The 17,407-nt window shown below is 34.9% G+C and overlaps 1 protein-coding gene across 1 annotated transcript; it reads right to left on the bottom strand.

Moving 5' to 3' along the window:
• Window positions 1-669: 669 nt before the first annotated feature.
• LOC104245544 (probable 26S proteasome non-ATPase regulatory subunit 3) lies at window positions 670-7,303 on the bottom strand. The gene is made up of 8 exons (XM_009801167.2): window positions 7,101-7,303; window positions 6,477-6,667; window positions 5,444-5,581; window positions 5,212-5,348; window positions 4,943-4,997; window positions 4,748-4,858; window positions 2,535-2,774; window positions 670-1,563 (listed from the first exon to the last, which is right to left on the bottom strand). Exons 1-8 carry the CDS (start codon window positions 7,189-7,191, stop codon window positions 1,051-1,053), a joined length of 1,476 nt encoding a protein of 491 aa, XP_009799469.1. The 5' UTR covers window positions 7,192-7,303; the 3' UTR covers window positions 670-1,050.
• Between the last annotated feature and the right edge of the window lie 10,104 nt (window positions 7,304-17,407).

Raw genomic sequence — 17,407 nt, 5'->3', positions numbered from 1 at the left:
CTCCTGATCACCTAGGCGAACAAAAGCCTGAGATTGCTAGAATTACATCTGCACGTGATCTTTTTTTCTCTTGAAGACTTGTAAAGAACTAGAACTTTGTAAGATGACCAAACCATATACCAACCCAACAAGAAAGAAACAGAAAACAACAGAATGTTTCTTGCCTATTTGCTGTTTATTTAGGTAGAGGGACTTCTAGACTTATGTTTTACTCGTACTGGGCAATTGGGAGGGCCATGGTGGGGGAGATGTCAGTGGCAGAGCAATCGAGCAACGGAAAGGTAGACGCAGGAGAGAAAGGTACATCAATAGTTGCATTTGCCAGACTTAATCCTCCATTAAATCTTTAAAAAGGTGATTGCACAGGAATGCCCAAACTTTATAACATATCGGGTACATGGTTCTTGCAAACTTTAAAACTAACAAATTATTGTTAAAAAGGGACTACTAAGTTGCAGCTCCAACAAATTTGGGACCTCGAAAAATGCTGTTTTGGTATAAACATAATGCTTGCACCGAAGGAAGAGCATGATGCTACTTGTAAAAAACACTGGGACCAAAAAAGATGGCAAGATATGGAATCAAAACAAGTCCGGGGGGGGGGGGAGACTACCCCTTTCTCTGCAGGTAAAACCAAAGCAGGCAGAGAAAAGGTCAACAAAATTGCAGGAAGTGCAATATCAGTAGAGCCATACATATTAAAAGTTGACAAATGAATTTTTGATGCATTATCCAAATAAGATCTATTAGAAAACTCTCTTCCATCACAAGCATTTCAACTGATCCCCACCCCCCACCCAAACTAAAGATAAGTGTGTAAGGATAACAATCTTTTGCCCATGGAAAATGCATGGCTCAAACAAGCAGGACAGATGTACGATTAAAGAGATATTTAAACAGCAGTAATCAAGAAACCTGATGTCAGATTGCAAGAACCAGAAGATCAAAGGAAATTGCACATGAAATGTATATGTGATCATATTCTCTGAAGAGAATTCTTAAATAAAGCATGCCGCCACATGTGCATCACAATGCTGATCATCAGTTCCATCAGAAGTCGTCGTCGTCCTCTTCAGCTATGTGCTTAGCAAGTTCTTGTTCTTGTTGTTGTCTTTCTCTCCTCTTCTCAGCACTTTCTTTTTCCTTGTGAGAATTCGGAGGAAATCGAAGAGCGCAGACAGCTTCATTATGCATATTAAGACAGAAGGCAATTCTTGAGTTAAAAGCAATTTGAGGCTCATTTGTGGAGTAAATGTCACCAGTTTCCTTTGACACCATCCATCCATTAGCATGATCTAACGTGGCATCAATTGCACCATCTCGAATTGCTTTTGACACGATACTCTCAGCATCAGCAAAAGGATTTGGAGAATCCAATCTCAGCTTCTTTGCCACATCAGCCAATGAGATCCTAGAGTATGAGATACTGATGTTGCGGAGCCCAGTCCGAATGACATTATGCCGGAGTCTGACAATCAAATTGTTAGTCCCATCTGAACTGAAAGTGCTTGAAAACTTGTCCGCAACCTTTCTAAATAACTCCAAATCTCCAACGCGAACAGCCTGAAAATCCAAGATCATATACAGATCTAAGAACTTGATAGGGGATCAAGAATAAAATGGCCAGGGGAGGGACAGGTGCTTCTAGCAATGGCACTTCGAAACACTAGTCTCTATCCTTATGGTATATGAAACACATACACTTCAAAAAAGTTCATGAATCTCTTTATCAAAGACATCTCCTCATCATTAACTCCATTTCTTTTAAATAGATCCAAATTGAGAACAGAGCTGGTAGATCAAGCATCTATAGCTAAACAACTAATTTGTAAGTTGTGACAAATGACTGCAAGTACAATTCACAAACATATCTTCATGTATTCCTTGACAAGTAAATGAAACTCTAATGAATATACTTTAAATTAGAATTTAACTTATGCTTTATAGAAATGCATCATAATATACTATAAAGCATGTTTTCCCTATAGTAATTGTTTGATAAATGCATGTCTTATCAGTTGTGGCACTTGGAACACTTACTCGCTAATGCATATAGGATAAAAGGAAAACACTGCAAATAAAGTGGGCGTTTGGACATAAGAATTGTAAAATTTCAAAAAAAAAAAAAGAGAATTTTTTTTAAGTGAATATGGTATTTGAAAATTAGAGTTGTGTTTAGACATGAATATAATTCTAGGTTGTTTTTGAAGTTTTGTGAGTGATCTGAGTGAATTTTGAAAAATAGTTTTTTGGAATTTTTCAAATTTTCGAAAAATTCCAAAATTCATCAAGTGAAAATTGGAAATTTTATGGCCAAACATTAATTTCTAAAAAAAGTGAAAAAATTTCGGAAAAAAGTGAAAAAATTCTTATGTCCAAACGGGCTCAAAGTATTTCACATTTTTTTTGAAGAAACATTGAACATATTTTTTGGAACATAATATGAATTAAACAAGAAAGTCTCAACTTCGATGGTTGTAAGCTCAAAATATGCCTTAGTACAAAAAGCTCGAGCCTGGTTTAGTGATACGCACATTTGTCAGCTCAAAATATGGCCTTAATGCTTTCTCCATGCCTTTCTGCATAAAAACAGTCCTCTCCGGGATCTCCCCAAGCAATAAGCGGACTATAATAGCCCACTTATTGCATTGAACTCGGAAACCAAGAGCGGCTAGAGGAGCTTTACGAGCAGCTTGAAGAAGAGATTCTTTGGCATCTGTATACTCCAACTGGATTGTCCTGATCTTTCCATGGTAGAAGAGGTATCGGCAGAACTGAAGGATAAAAGAAAAGGAAGGGAAGATGGTGAATGAGGATGAAGTGCAACAACAAACATTGTACAAAAATCTTTGAGCAAATATGAACAAATAAAATGTTGAACAGAGGATGCGATTCAAACAATAAAAACTACTAAAATCAAGTCTGACCACTTCCCGCTCGTTAGGTTCAAACATAAATATTGATGCTTGCCATGATACCAATATAAAATCTCAAAAATATCACCAGCGCCTAGTGAGATATATGTAATTTCATACTGATGGACAAACAAAAACCTATTTAGTTACTGTTATTTTGCATTCTGAACCAAAAACCAAAGTTAGTATGAATTTATAGTTTGTCTCCAACTCCATGTCCTTGCTAGTCCAAAACAATTTAGCAATTAGAAATTGCAGTGTCCTCTACATGTTTAAATTATATTTTAATTTCTCACTCTAAGATTGGTTTAAGCAACAAAACTGTGGCATAGACACTTGTGCAAATCTTTAAGTATTTTTTTTACTTGAAATAATGGCTTACTCAATCAAAATGAACCAACTTGAAAATAAAAAAGAAATAATGAGCAGAAATTGGTAGCGGAGTTCTGCAGAGAGACCAAGGCAGTTTAAAAACTAAGCCATAAAATATAATTTTTTATTATGTGTTCTATTTCATCGTATATGCTACAAAGTGAAATACACTTTCATTTCTTTTTTGTGTTATATCCTCTTAAATTTTCAAAATTTTAATGCCTCATGCTACTTAGCTTAGTAGTTACTGGTACTAACAACTAATTTTATTGAATTGTTAAGTGGAAACCGTCAATACTTAATAATTACAACAGAAATTTGTGGACATTATGGAAAGAAAGGAATGTAAGACGGTTTGAAGACAGAAATAGCTCAATACAGAAGATTAAGATGAATTGCATTTTGTTATTTCATATTTGGTGTAAAGAAAAATATGTAGATGAAGCAGAATCATTCATAGATGTCATAGAATCCCTGTGAGATGAGCAGGTGATACTTTAGCGTTTTGTAATCTGTAAATATCCTTCTCAAAAGAATATCTGTAAATATGGATTCCAGCACTTCCTTTGTACTGATAATTTAATATACCGTTACCTTTCTCAAGAAAATATGTCTACATGATTAAATTATATTTTAATGTCTCACTTCAAAATTGGTTTTAAGCAACGAAACTATAGCATAAATGCTTGTGCATATCTTTAAGTATTTTTTTTACTTTGAACAAGGACTTGCTAAAAGCTCACTCCTTAATCAAAATGAACCAGATTGAAGAAAAGAAATAATGTGTGTAAATTGGTAGTGGACTGCAGCAGAGAGACCAAGGCAGTTTACAAACCAAGCCATAAATTCCTGAAGCTAATAGTTTCAAAATACAATTCTTTTATTGTGTATCGTCATTTCATTCTATGCTACAAAGTGAAATAGAGTTTAATTTCTTTTTTGTGTTATGTCCTTTAGTAGCAAATGTTTGTGCCTCCATGATCTTGCTACTTAACTCAGTAGTTATCTTTAGTAAAGTAGCAACTAAATTTACTGGATTGCTAAGTGTAAATAGTCAATAGATTTAATAATTACAACAGAAATTTATGGAATGTTGAGATGTTGTATGCTTCTAATCAATATTTGATAAAGGGAAGTTTAATCATATCCAATTAATCCCTTTTTTTTTCCTTTTGAGGGAGGGATGTTGTTGGGTTTGGGTGGTTAAAATGCTTAGTATACACATGGCTTAATCCATTATGTTCAGGTGAAGAGGAAAAAATATGAAAGCAAGAAAAGGAGGGGAGAAGCAAAACTGCTAATTCTACAACCAATCAAGTCTCCACTTAGTAACCGAAACTTGAAAGTATACCTATATTTTAGGAAATATGAACAGGTTTTACTAATCACGAGAGAAATAAATAATCAGTCTAAGGAATGCCACATATGCACAAAGATGTGAGAATAAAGTTGAGAATTACCTGCTGATTTGAATGAGCTTCAAAATGGGGGGCCTTTGACCTCAATTTTTCTGCTTGATCATACAAGTTGTAGTGAAGGTAATTCCGCAGCAATAGATTTAGAAGCGTTTCCTGCACCCATAATCGTCATATCAATTAGATGCAATCACATTTAGAGGATAAAAAACAACTAGGGATCCTGAATAAATGACAAACCTGACCCAATTCGTCATGGCGCAGCGTCGCAATCCGGTGCAACCCAAGGAGAATACTGTTGAAAAATACAAGTTAAATTTGATTATAGAAGCAAAAATAGAGAAGTCAAATGAAAGGTACAAAACGGTAGTACTAAGGCTACAGTTCTCTCTTCCTAAGATCTAACTGTGAGAACTTTTCCCATTTACTAATTAAAATCAAAAGTTTTTCGATGTATATACATGGCATAGCAGTTATATGTAAGCTTGAACCATTAAATTGGAACTCACCCCCTAATTTCAGCAAGATCACCAGTTAGTTCATAGCACAGAGAGTAGTAAAAGTAGAGCCTTGATGCTAGTACATCAACAGTCCTCCTGTTGACAGTTTTTAGACGAGCTATGCTTGCTGAGGAACATGCCTTAGCCTGAAAGTAAACAAGAAATACATTGTCAATCAAGGAAAGCAAAAACTTCATTGGTGAAGGACAATATGACATTAAATACAAAACTTTTATCCTACCTCATTGTATTTCTTCTGGTCGATTAAAAATATCAGAACAAGCAAGTAGCAATAGATCTCAAGCTCTGGCAAAGGATGTTTTGCAGGGGCTTGAGATGCAGATGTTGCAGTATCAACTTCCATATCATGCTCATCTTCCTATGAGAAATAAACAAATCAAAAGGCATAATCATCATATCACCAACAACCCCTAGAAAGAGAGGATTTGTTGGAATCACAAATAGCGGCTACCAGATAAATAGTTGTTCTAGCAAGTGGGCCTAGTGCAAGGGATCCTCTATCTCCAATCATAATGTCAAAGGTTCGAGTCACTAAGCGGGAAGTGGTAAAGGCCATTTTAGGCCATGGGGAAGAGCACTTTTCCCTTCTTTTTTTTCTTTTTTTTTTTTTTTGGGGGGGGGGGGAAGGGGGGGGGACAACTTCTATGCCATAACCACAAGTTAGGAGGTGGGGTTTATCATATCAAAAAAATTGGGTATGCTGATAAAGTAACCTGAATTACTGTGCCTACTGCTGACCAAATAGAAAATCAAGAGGAAGCATATGAAAGGCTGAGAGACATGATACAAAGATTATGTGGGACAAGAAAAAGAAAAATGCACTGTTTTTAGGATATAGTCAACATAAAACTGGTAAATTCAAGAGATGGCATAACATTAAGAGGTTGTTTGGTTCACAGACTAATATACCTTGATTATTTATTAACAATAATACATGGATGTCCTATGTACATTCATCATCATTCAGAGATTGCAATCAAGAATTAGTTTTACCCTGGTATTGCTAATACATGTATTCTTATTCCACATCACGTAAACACAGAATCGTATGGAGTTTTAACCAAAAATGAAGAATGCAGAGTTCTACAAGTAATACAGAGTCTTATACCAGAAACCAAAAGCCGTATTTACATTGCAAGGTTTTACGGTGAAATTATTTTGACAAACTAAACAAGCACTAAGGATACTAAACATGTTCAGAAGGATGGCATCTACATATATCAACGTTCAATAACCATTTTTAACAAAATTACCGTGGGTAGATATGAAGATAGCTGCGAATGCACCTCTGATCTAGGCACAAGAGCATAATTGAGGAAAGCAGAGAATACAGAACCTTTTAGCTTCTTCCTCAGTGCCATAGTCAGCCTCACGGCTCTGGCTATCCTCCGGACCTCACGAGCATATGCCCCACTCTCAATCAGAGATGCTATCTCCTTCAAATCTAAAACATTCAGACAATTTCATTAACAAATTGACCATTTTCTGGAACTCTAACCAAGATTCATTTAAACAAAATTAGTATCTTATAAAAAGGATTCATTTTTTTAAAACCCAGAAATTTTTTCAGAGAACTCTTGAAGATATAAAGCAAAAATTGGATCGTTGAGACTATATATCACAAAATCAAGAATTTATTTTATAGAACCCTTGAAGATAATACAAATAATTGGATCTTTGAGGCTATATAGTAAAACCCATAAACCTAAATTCCACAGGAAGCGAGTTCCTTTTATCGTGGAGTTAACAAGTTTAAATAAAAACCGAGAAAATTCCATTCAATAATCCTTGAAAATAAAACGCAAAGTTAAATCTTTATATAATGAACTCCATAAACCTAAACGACATAGATAAGAGTTTCTTGCATTGTGACTTACGGTGCAAGACAGAGGGGCCGCCAGTTGAGGAGACAGAGTTGGAAGGAGCTGCTGCTGCCTGCTCTATCATCTCTACGTCTTGAGTAGTCATCTTTCGCAACAACTGAGATAATTGGCTCAAACAATAGGCTCAACGAGTGTTTGATTCAACTTCTGAATGTTTTGATTCACCTTAAGAAGAGTGGGTGCTGCGGGAAAAAGAACTCTAAACAGGTGTCATTGATCCGGCCCGGACCGGTTCAGAAAACATTGACGCGGGCCAATTTGCACGGGCAAATGCACATATGGGTGAAAATAGCACGAGATAGAAACCATTTGCAAAATTGTTGAAAAATAATCACTATTTTACTGTAACACAGAAAGTTTCAGCATAATATACTGAAGATTGGTGCACTTGCGTATAAATATCTAGCTATCATGTTGGAACTCCAATATACAAAAAGTTACAACATAATATATTGTAGATTGGAGCACATGTGTATGAACTTGTAGCATATTATACTGGACCAGTATATTATATTGGAACTCCAGTATATTATGATGGAAGTCTAGTATATTATACTGTAACTCCAATATATTATGCTGGAACTCCGAATTTTGGATAGTGTTTTAGTTCAGATTTATCTTTACGTGAAAAGTGACTAAATTTCGACTACTTTTGAAACTATGCCTATTTTTTAATTATCACTTGTAAATCTGGCTATTTTTGAATTTTATCCCACATATCTCCATTCTAAGAATGTTATTAATAGATTAGTCGGTACTAATTTTGTCCCGAAATTTTAAATTTAAAATTTGAACTTTAGGACAATTCAAAATATTTTTGTATTGATAAATTAAACTAAATATCTAAAATCCAGGACGCACTAATTAATTTCTAAATAGCATCCCTTTAGAACGAGTACCTGGTATTATTTCTACTATTTGTATCTATACCCAGTTTTAAGGTTATCATTGAAGTTATACCCATTTTTTAAAAATTTACAAGTCTACCCGCTTTAGAATCAACTTAAGCTTGAAGAAAAAAATATTTTAGTCTGAAGTGCAATGCACTCAAGGACAATAAAATCTAAAGTTCAAAAATTGCATTTAAGACGCACTTAAGGCCAAATAGGTCTGGAGTGCAGTAAATATTTTCATGCACTTAACGCCAAATAGGTCTAAAGTAAAAAAAAAATTAGACTTAAGATGCACTTAATGCCTAATAGGTCTAAAGTGCAACTAATATTTTTATGTAATTAAAGCCAAATAAGTCTGAAGTACAAATTACCCAAAAATATAAACTTGTTCTTCGATAATCTAAAACATGATTCAATATCTAAATCTACTTCAAATGAGCTCAAATTTGAAATATAACCTTAAAATATCATAAAGAACAAACTCTAATTATCAATTTGTCAAAAATAATAACGACTACAATCTAACAAACCTATTTTGCAATTAAGAAGAATAAGAAGGAGAAGAAACTCTAAGCAATAGCAAAGAAATGGCTTTCGAATTTTCGTTTAGATCATGGATCTAATAAATTAATCATGGAACGTTTAGATCGAATTTTCGTAAATGATTCCTGGACAAGTCTTTATCCAAAAGCCATGGTTATCCATCTTTCCAAAACACACTTTGATCATAACCCTTTGTTACTCCAATTAAACCCCAATAATAGATTTCATAATGGAAAACCTTTTAGACTTGAATCTATATGGTGTAGACATCCTGACTTTGTAAACATAGTTAGGACTAGCTAGCTTTCGAATGATCTTCCTAAAGCTCATCAGATTTTCAAAGAAAAAATAATTCCTTGGAAAAATGATACTTTTGGAGATATCTTTAAGAAAAAAAGAATTATGTTGGCACGACTTCAAGGAATTCAGACCTCTCCTAAGTATCAAACCAGCCTTTTTTAATGAACTTGGAAACTACTCTCCAACAAGAGTATAATGCCCTTTTAAAAATGGAAGAAGACTTTTGGAAGCTTCGTTCTAGAATTAATTGGTGTAATGACGGTGATGCTAACACTCGCTTCTTCTATAGTATGGCTACTAATAGAAAACGCGTTAATTCTATATTATATTTTAAAGATAATAATGGTAATTGGGTTATTGATGTCAAAGCCATACTAGAGTATACTTACAATTATTTTAGTGACTCTTATAATCTAAAATAAGTAGCAAGAGGTCTTGTTTCAATAATAACTATTGTTCCTCTAATGCTATTGATTTAACCATCCTTGATAATCCGGTTACAAAGGAGGAAGTTAGGAAAGCTATTTTTTCATTCAAACCCTTTAAAGCTCCGGGTCCGGATGGTATTCATTTTTTTTTTTATCAAAAGTATTGGAACATAGTTGGTAATTCAGTGATAAAATTTTGCCAAGAAGCCTTTGAATCACAATTTCTTCCTAAGGGTATCAATGATACTAACTTGTGCCTAATTCCAAAAATAGACAATGCCACTGACCTAAAGAATTTCAGACTTATCGGGCTTTGTAATACGGTGTACAAAATTATTACAAAAATCTTGGTTAATAGACTAAAATAATTCCTATCAGTCATTATCAGCCCTACCCAGATTTTTAAAAAATATAAGAGCTAGTGATAATGCCATTGTTATTCAGGAAATTATTAACAATATGTCCTCTACAAATAGTTCTAAATACGACATGTTGTTAAAAATCGACCTCCAAAAAGCTTTTGAGAAGTTAGAATGGGATTTTATTCACAAAACTTTAGTCTTTTTTCACTTTCCTCCAAAAATTTCTAAGTTTATTATGCACTGTATTTGCACTAGCAATATTAGTGTGCTTGTAAATGGTACGAAGACTAATTTTCTTTAGCCCAAGTAGAGGTATCCGTCAAGGGGACCCTATGTCACCATACATATTTATTCTATGTATGGAACTTATGTCTAGATTAATTGATAACCAAGTAGATACTTTGAGATGGGATCCCATAAAAATTAGCCCTAAAGGTCCCTATTTCTCACACCTTTTCTTTGCCGATGATTTAACTTTAATGGGTAAGGCTAATAATAAGACGGGTAATTGCATTCATTATTGCCTGAAATTATTTATGAGTGAAACAGGACTGTCTATAAATTACTCTAAGTCTAGAATTGTGTTTTCCAAGAAGTGTCCCCGTGACATTTCAAATCATTTAGCTAGCCTATTTAACATAAGGGCTAGTTTTGAATTTGGAAAATATCTTGGCTTTCCTATCCTAAATCTCAAGCCAAAGCCTAAGGATTTTCAATTTGTCATTAATGAAATGCGTGCTAAACTCTCCCTCTGGAAAACTAATCTCCTTAACATTGCGGGAAGAACCACCTTAGCATCCTCAACCTTGAATGATATGCCCTCACATGTTATGCAATACACTTTACTCCCTAAAAAGGTATTAAAACAAATTGATAAGATCCAAAGAGATTTCATATGGGGTAGCACTAATACTAAGAGAAAAATCCACTTAGTCAATTGGAAAACTGTCCCTAAACACAAATCTGAAGGAGGTTTAAGAATTCACTCTGCTGGAGAAAAAAATTGGGTCCTCCTCACTAGCCTTAGCTGGCGCCTTATAAATTTTCCTAATAACCCATGGGCTCAGCTAATTGCTAGTAAATATGCCAATAGGAAAACTACTTCTAAATGTTCTTTCATCTGGGCAGCCATTTTGAAAGGTTATAAATTCCTTTCCAAAGGATTGTTGTGGCATCCTAGCAATAACTCTAATATTGACATTTGGTCGAATATATGGATACAACATGCCCCCACCCTTAGGAATTGTATACAAGACCCTCTTAATAAATCAGACTACTCAATCCCTTTCAATCAAATTATTAGTAATGATCAATGGGATATGTCGAAAATTCCATTTGACCTACCCCCTTGCCTTATTAATAAGATCAAGGCTACTCCAACCCCATTAAGCTCAATGACCAAAGACCTAATGGCCTGAGACTCGAATAGTAATGGTATATTTTCTATCAAGTTTTGCTACAAACTTTTAGAGGATAACTATGTATCGACTCATGATAAGGAGACTGACTTTAACTGGATTTGGGATTTCCATTGTCCTACTAAAATTAAGCTCTTTCTTTGGCAATGCATGCACAATAAAATCCCTTGTAGATCGTATCTCCTCTACATTGGTATCAATATTGATCCCACCTGCCCTATGTGCAAACAAGGACCTGAGGATGCCACTCACATTTTTCTCCTATGCCCTATAGCTACCCATTATTGGTCTAACTATTAACTACAATATTGATCAATCAAACTGGCTAACTTCTCTAAGGAATTCCCATAGCAATGCCAACCATCAACAATACTCTTGGAAGAGTATCCTCCCTTTTTCGATTTGGAACCTTTGGAGGAATAGGAATAAAAACAACATTAACAATTTTTATATGGATATAAACCCTAGACAGGTTTTTCATCAAATATGGGAATTCCTCTTCTTTACTGAAAAAAATCCCATACTAAACTGTTCTGTCAGGATAAAAATCCTCTGGGAAAGACCTCCTCCAAACACAATTAAGTTAAACATTGATGGGGCCTTCTTGAAAAATAATCTCCATGCAGGTTTAGGAGGAGTTTTCAGAAATAGCTCCGGTAATTGGATCATGGGCTTCACTAAATCTTGTTACACTTTCAGCTCCATGCAGGCTGAGCTATTAGCATTAGAGGAGGGATTAAAACTAGTTGTGGAGATGCCTTTTGCTGATATACAAATCGAAAAAGACTCAACAGATGTAATAAAATGCTTTCTGAAGAGAATAGCAGTACTAATACATGTTTACTCAATTGCAGATCCTTAATGCGACTGAAATCCCCGGTGATCAGACACAATTTTAGGGAAGGGAATGCAGTAGTAGATTGCTTAGCTAAGGAAGCAGTTAAGAATTTCAAGCCGGAGAAATGTTATCGCCATGCACGTCCACCTCTTTTTGTTGAAGCTATTTTGGAAAAGGACATGCAAGACCTTTGTTTGGGTATTAAAAAACTAAATTCCAGTGTCTGTAATAGTTTAGTAACTCTAAACAATAGTAATGTCCTACGGAACTATATAACTCCTATGTAAGTTTGTTTTCGTATTAATATTATATATGCTTCCTATCGTTAAAAAAAAAAGAAATGAGTGCCACAACAACTTACTACTGTAAAACGCATCCATTGTCACATTTGTCTTCACAACCACTAAGAAGAAGAATGAGGAGGAAGAGGAAAATGCTTGAAGCTTGTTTGTACTTTAGGTATTAGTTAAAAAAAATGAACAAGTAAGCACAAGTTAAATAGAGGCAGCTAAATAAGACGCTCCGTAAAATTTTACTTGACGCGGTCGGTTTCGACACCATGATGGTCCCAAGCTGTTCTTATTAGATGGTTAAGGGGCATGGGTTAAGGGATATAATAGGACTCATGCAGGTTTTGATCATTTCGGGTTGGGTCGGGCTGAATTTATTTTTTTCCTTAAATTTAATATAAGTATATACTACATATATAGTACAGTATAATTTTTATTTTAATGTTTATCAATTTATAACTTATAAATAAATAATTTAAATAGTTTGTTAAAGTCTTAAACTATTTTAATACTGAAAATTAAAAGTTGAAACTTGAAAGTAGTTTGAGAAAAACTCCAAAAGCTTAAGAGTGATACTTTCATTAAATAATACTTTCACGTGAATATTTTCATATTACAATAGAATTTGCACGTTCTATTTTGATTTTAAACTTTTAAATTAAAAATTTACAACAACAACATTAACAGCTTGTTTGGATGGTTGTTACGTATCGTTTCATAATGTACCGTATTGTATTGTATTGTACTGTATCATTTGATAAATATAATGTTTGGATAGATTGTATCGTCTGCCATCGTTTCATGATATCACGCACCAGCAATATGAAGAATAAACTTGAAATATTATAAAGAATAGTTATGATAAGAGTGAAATTATTATATAAAATCGTAGGGTAAATGATAAAATAAAATTATTTAATAATAATGAAGGGTGAGATTTAGAGAAAAAGATAAGGTAACGTCGCGACCACACCAAATCGGTCCTTACATAAAGTGACACATTTCGTCGTTATGTAACGACAAATTTAACGATACGATACAATAAAATTTAAGTAACAATCAAACAAACATCGTATTTAAAGTAACAATACGATATAATGCAATGAGTAACAACCATCCAAACAAGCTGTAAACAAGAGTATATCCAATGGTTCTCCACAGGCACACTGCCATTCAGATACTTGGGGGTTCCATTAAATACCAAAAGATTATATGTAGCTCAGTGTCAACCCCTAGAAGATAAGATGCTTACCAGAGAAACATTGGAGAACAAAGTTTTTATCTTATGCAGGAAGGTTACAATTGATCAAAAGTATTCTAATTGCCATTTTATCCTTTTGGCCACAAATATTTCCTCTACCGAAGAAGATTATTCTAAAAATTAAGACCATTTGTAAGATGTTTCTTTGGACAGGTGAAACAGAAGGTAGCAACAAGTCACTGGTGGATTGGAAACAATTATGCTGGCCAAAGTCTGCGGGAAGATTGAACATCACTGATATCCTCAGGTGGAATAGAGCTGCAATCCTTAAACAAATATGGAATTTGAGTAAGAAGAAGGATCATTTATGGATACAGTGGATGCATACATATTATATAAAGTAGCATGTGATATGGAATGTAAATGTGAAACAAGCATCTTGGCTCACTCGAAAAATATTAGGAGCAACAAAGTATCTAGATGAAGCAAATATAAGAGTGAAGGAGGTGATGAATGCGAGGAGCTACTCCATCGGATAAGCTTAGAAGAGTGTTTCCTAAAGCAGAATGGAGGAGACTAATATGCAATAATAAGAGTTGTCCTAAATGGATCTTTATCTTTTATCTAGCCATCCTGAGCAGACTATACACACGAGACAAGCTTATTACTTGGGAGTATTAGCCAATCCAACATGCTTGTTATGTGAAGGAGGTACAAAGGACCATGATCATCTATTCTTCAGATGTACCTACTCAACAGCAGTATGGAGAAAACTATTATGCTAGATTAGTGTCAATAGAGATGCGAGTGGGTGGAATGAAGAGGTAAAATGGGCTACAAAACACACAACATGGAAGCAGCCATCAGCAATAATATACAGAATGCTCCTAACTTTTGTAATTTATACCATATATGGCAAGAAAGGAATTGGAGAACTTTTCGTGGGCAGTAGAGGAGAAGTAAGGAGATGGTTAAAACGATAATTCAAGAGGTTTATTATAGAGGAAGCTTGAGTCCTAGTTTATCTAAAAGGCTTCGAGAATTAAATTTTTATTCTTAGTTAGTCTATACTTAGATTTGGTGTTACTTAGTTTCGATGTTCCTAGGTTTGGGATTGCATGTCCAAACCTGGGATGATAGAGATAGGATTTTTTGTTATACTTGTAAATTTTCCCTGGTAATAAAAAATTAATTACAAAAAAAATGGTTCTCCATCATCTTTCTAAGTTCTTCTATATCAATATTAACTTTTGTCTCGCTTTTGGAGTGTTTAGTTTAGATGGTAACCACTTGTCGATATATTTTCAATTTTCTTGTCCTTTGGTTTATCTACGTCTTTGATTTCATCGCTTCGATTTTGAAATCATTGAAACACACTAGAACTTCCAAAGTGTTACTACCCAATAAGTGATGGATATCTTTTATCTGCCGCTTTACTTAGCTAAATGCATTTTCTAATACAACATTTAAAGTTGACACATTTAGCACGTCTTGAGACATTGCACAAAAAACGAGAAACTACTTTGTATTGTCCTTCAATCATGCCAACTATCAAATTTTATTTGTGCCCCTATCTGCTTTTGCAAATAGAATTGGAATTCATCAACGCTCTTACTATTATGTTATGCGGAAGATAGTGTAGTCCAAATAGCAAAATCTTCAGCCATTTTCAACTTCAACTTCATCAGCATAAGTAAATGTAGAAGTAGAACTGGAAGGAATATTTGGGTTAGCATTTACATAAGAGAAGAAGCATCAATTTAGCATAAATAATGTTACAAATTGCAATGACCCGATCGGTCGTTTTGAATAAATACAACCTCGTTTCCCCATATACTGCTAAATTCATGCTTCACGGTTTTTATGTAATTTTCCGGGGGAAATTGGTTCGGGTTCGGAAAGATTTATGAAAGGAATTGAGACACTTAGTCTCCAAGAAGAGAGCTTAAGTTGAATTAAATTGACCGGAAGGTGAAATATGAGTAAACGAATCCGGAATGGATTTTGATGATTCCATAGCTCCGTATGGTGATTTTGAATTTAGGAGCGTGCCTAGAAAAAATTATTCGGGAGTTGTAGTTTAATTAGGCTTGAAATGGCGAAAACGGGAAGTCGCAATTTGGAAGATTGACCGAGGGGTTGACTTTTTGATATCGAGATCAAAATCCGACTCAAGAAGTTGGAATAGCTCCATTATGTCATTTATGACTTGTGTGCAAAATTTGGGGTCAATCGGACTTGATTTGATAGATTTCGGCGTTGTTTGTGGAATTTGAAAGTTCCTTAGTCCTTAGGCTTGAATCCGAGGTGGATTTGGTGTTTTGGTTTTGTTTGGAGTAATTCAAAGACTCGACTAAATTTTGATGATGTTATGGGATGTGTTGGTACATTTGGTTGAGGTCCCGGGGGCCTCATTTGTGTTTTGAGTGAGTTTTGAGCGAGTTCGGACATTCCGGAACTTAGAAAATGGATGGGGGCAGACGTTTAGCGCTGGGCGAGGTGGATTTAGTGCTGGGCGTGGTGGTTTTAGTGCGGCCGCGGAAAATGGTCCGCGGTCATGAAGAATTCGCAGGTCGTTGGTCCAACTTCGGAAGCTCATATCTTTTGATCTACAAGAATATTTGAGATGATTCAAAAACAAAATTTGTAGATCTTTGAATCTAGTTTTCAGAAACATATTATAAAAGGCATTTGGACATCTGTAGCAAAAGTTATGGCCAAAATACTAAAGTCTGTCACTATAGAGGAAAATCTGCGCAGCCGCAGTCATTTTTGTGCGGACCGCACTGGTTGTGCGGACCGCGGTCATTTTTGTGCGGTCCGTAGAGGTGGAAATCAGTGGGGTACTCTATAAATACGGGGTTTTGGTTTTTATTTAATATTTTGACTTAGGGAGCTCGAATTTTGGCGATTTTTCAAAGGTTTTTCAAGAAATTCATCGGGGTAAGTGATTCTAGCTTAGATTTGGCTAGAGTACATGAATCTATCATTGAATCCATCATTTAATTCGTAATTTGGGAAGAAAATTGTGAAATCTTTCAAAAATGTAAAATGATGATTTGCAGGACCAAATGGCATCAGAATTGAATAATTTTTGTACGGGTAAACTCGTATCGGAATGGGTATTCGGTTTTGTAAATTTTTATCCGATTTCGAGACGTTGGCCCGAGGGGCATTTTGGTCATTTTACCTAATTTCACATATTAGCTTAGAATTTAATTGTAGAATGAGTTACTTGAAGTGTTATTTACGTTATGCAATTTAATTGGATAGATTTGGGTAATTTGAAGTCGGATACGCGTGGCAAAAACGTGGTTTCAGATTGATTATTGAGCCGGATCGAGGTAAGTGTTTGGTCTAACCTTAGCTTGAGGGATTAGGAGTTGTGTCATAATTGTTATGTGTTATTTGTCGATTACGACGTATAGGAATGGTGACGAGTATCTATACGTTGGAGTCAAGCATGCCCGTGAGTCTTATACATTGATTAATGTGACTCCTATTTGACTTAACTGAAGAGTTTCACCTCTCCTATTGTTGTGTTATATTTTCATAGCTACTTGACTTGCGTTGATTTACTTATTATTGACTTATATATTGTGGGATCGTTGCTACGTACGTTTTCCCGTTATTGAACTGTTTCCTTTATGCCAGTATTCTTTTCTGTGGTTATTCCTTTGAGCTGGTTCTACTATTTTCTCGTGATTTACAGCCCCTGAGTTGATTTACTTGTCTTACCTTGTATTATTGTCATTTGTTGTTGTTATATGTATTGCGGTGATAACTGATCCTTCTGTTGTGATGTAACTGTTGATTCTGTTGGTTGCGTTGTGTATTTATTTTGGGACTACGGGTTAGATTCTCGGGAGATCCACCTACACATATATTGAGGATACCAAGAGATCCCTAGCATTTATATTGAGGATACCAAGAGATCCCTAGTATAATGAGGATACCAAGAGATCCTCGGGATACCAAGAGATCCCTAGTATATAATAAGGATACCAAGAGATCCTCGGGATACCAAG

Source organism: Nicotiana sylvestris, chromosome 3, assembly GCF_000393655.2.
Source record: "Nicotiana sylvestris chromosome 3, ASM39365v2, whole genome shotgun sequence".
NCBI lineage: Eukaryota > Viridiplantae > Streptophyta > Magnoliopsida > Solanales > Solanaceae > Nicotiana > Nicotiana sylvestris.
This window is presented reverse-complemented; position numbering and strand designations above follow the sequence as displayed.

What these genes read in the sequence shown, in the direction of transcription:
- LOC104245544 (XM_009801167.2), bottom strand. Translation starts at nt 7,191, where the DNA reads ATGACTACTCAAGACGTAGAGATGATAGAGCAGGCAGCAGCAGCTCCT. An exon ending in GATCTTGCTGAAATTAGGGG is followed by an intron (nt 4,998 to 5,211) that starts GTGAGTTCCAAT and finishes ATTTTTCAACAG; the next exon opens with TATTCTCCTTGGGTTGCACC. An exon ending in GCCATGACGAATTGGGTCAG is followed by an intron (nt 4,859 to 4,942) that starts GTTTGTCATTTA and finishes TTATGGGTGCAG; the next exon opens with GAAACGCTTCTAAATCTATT.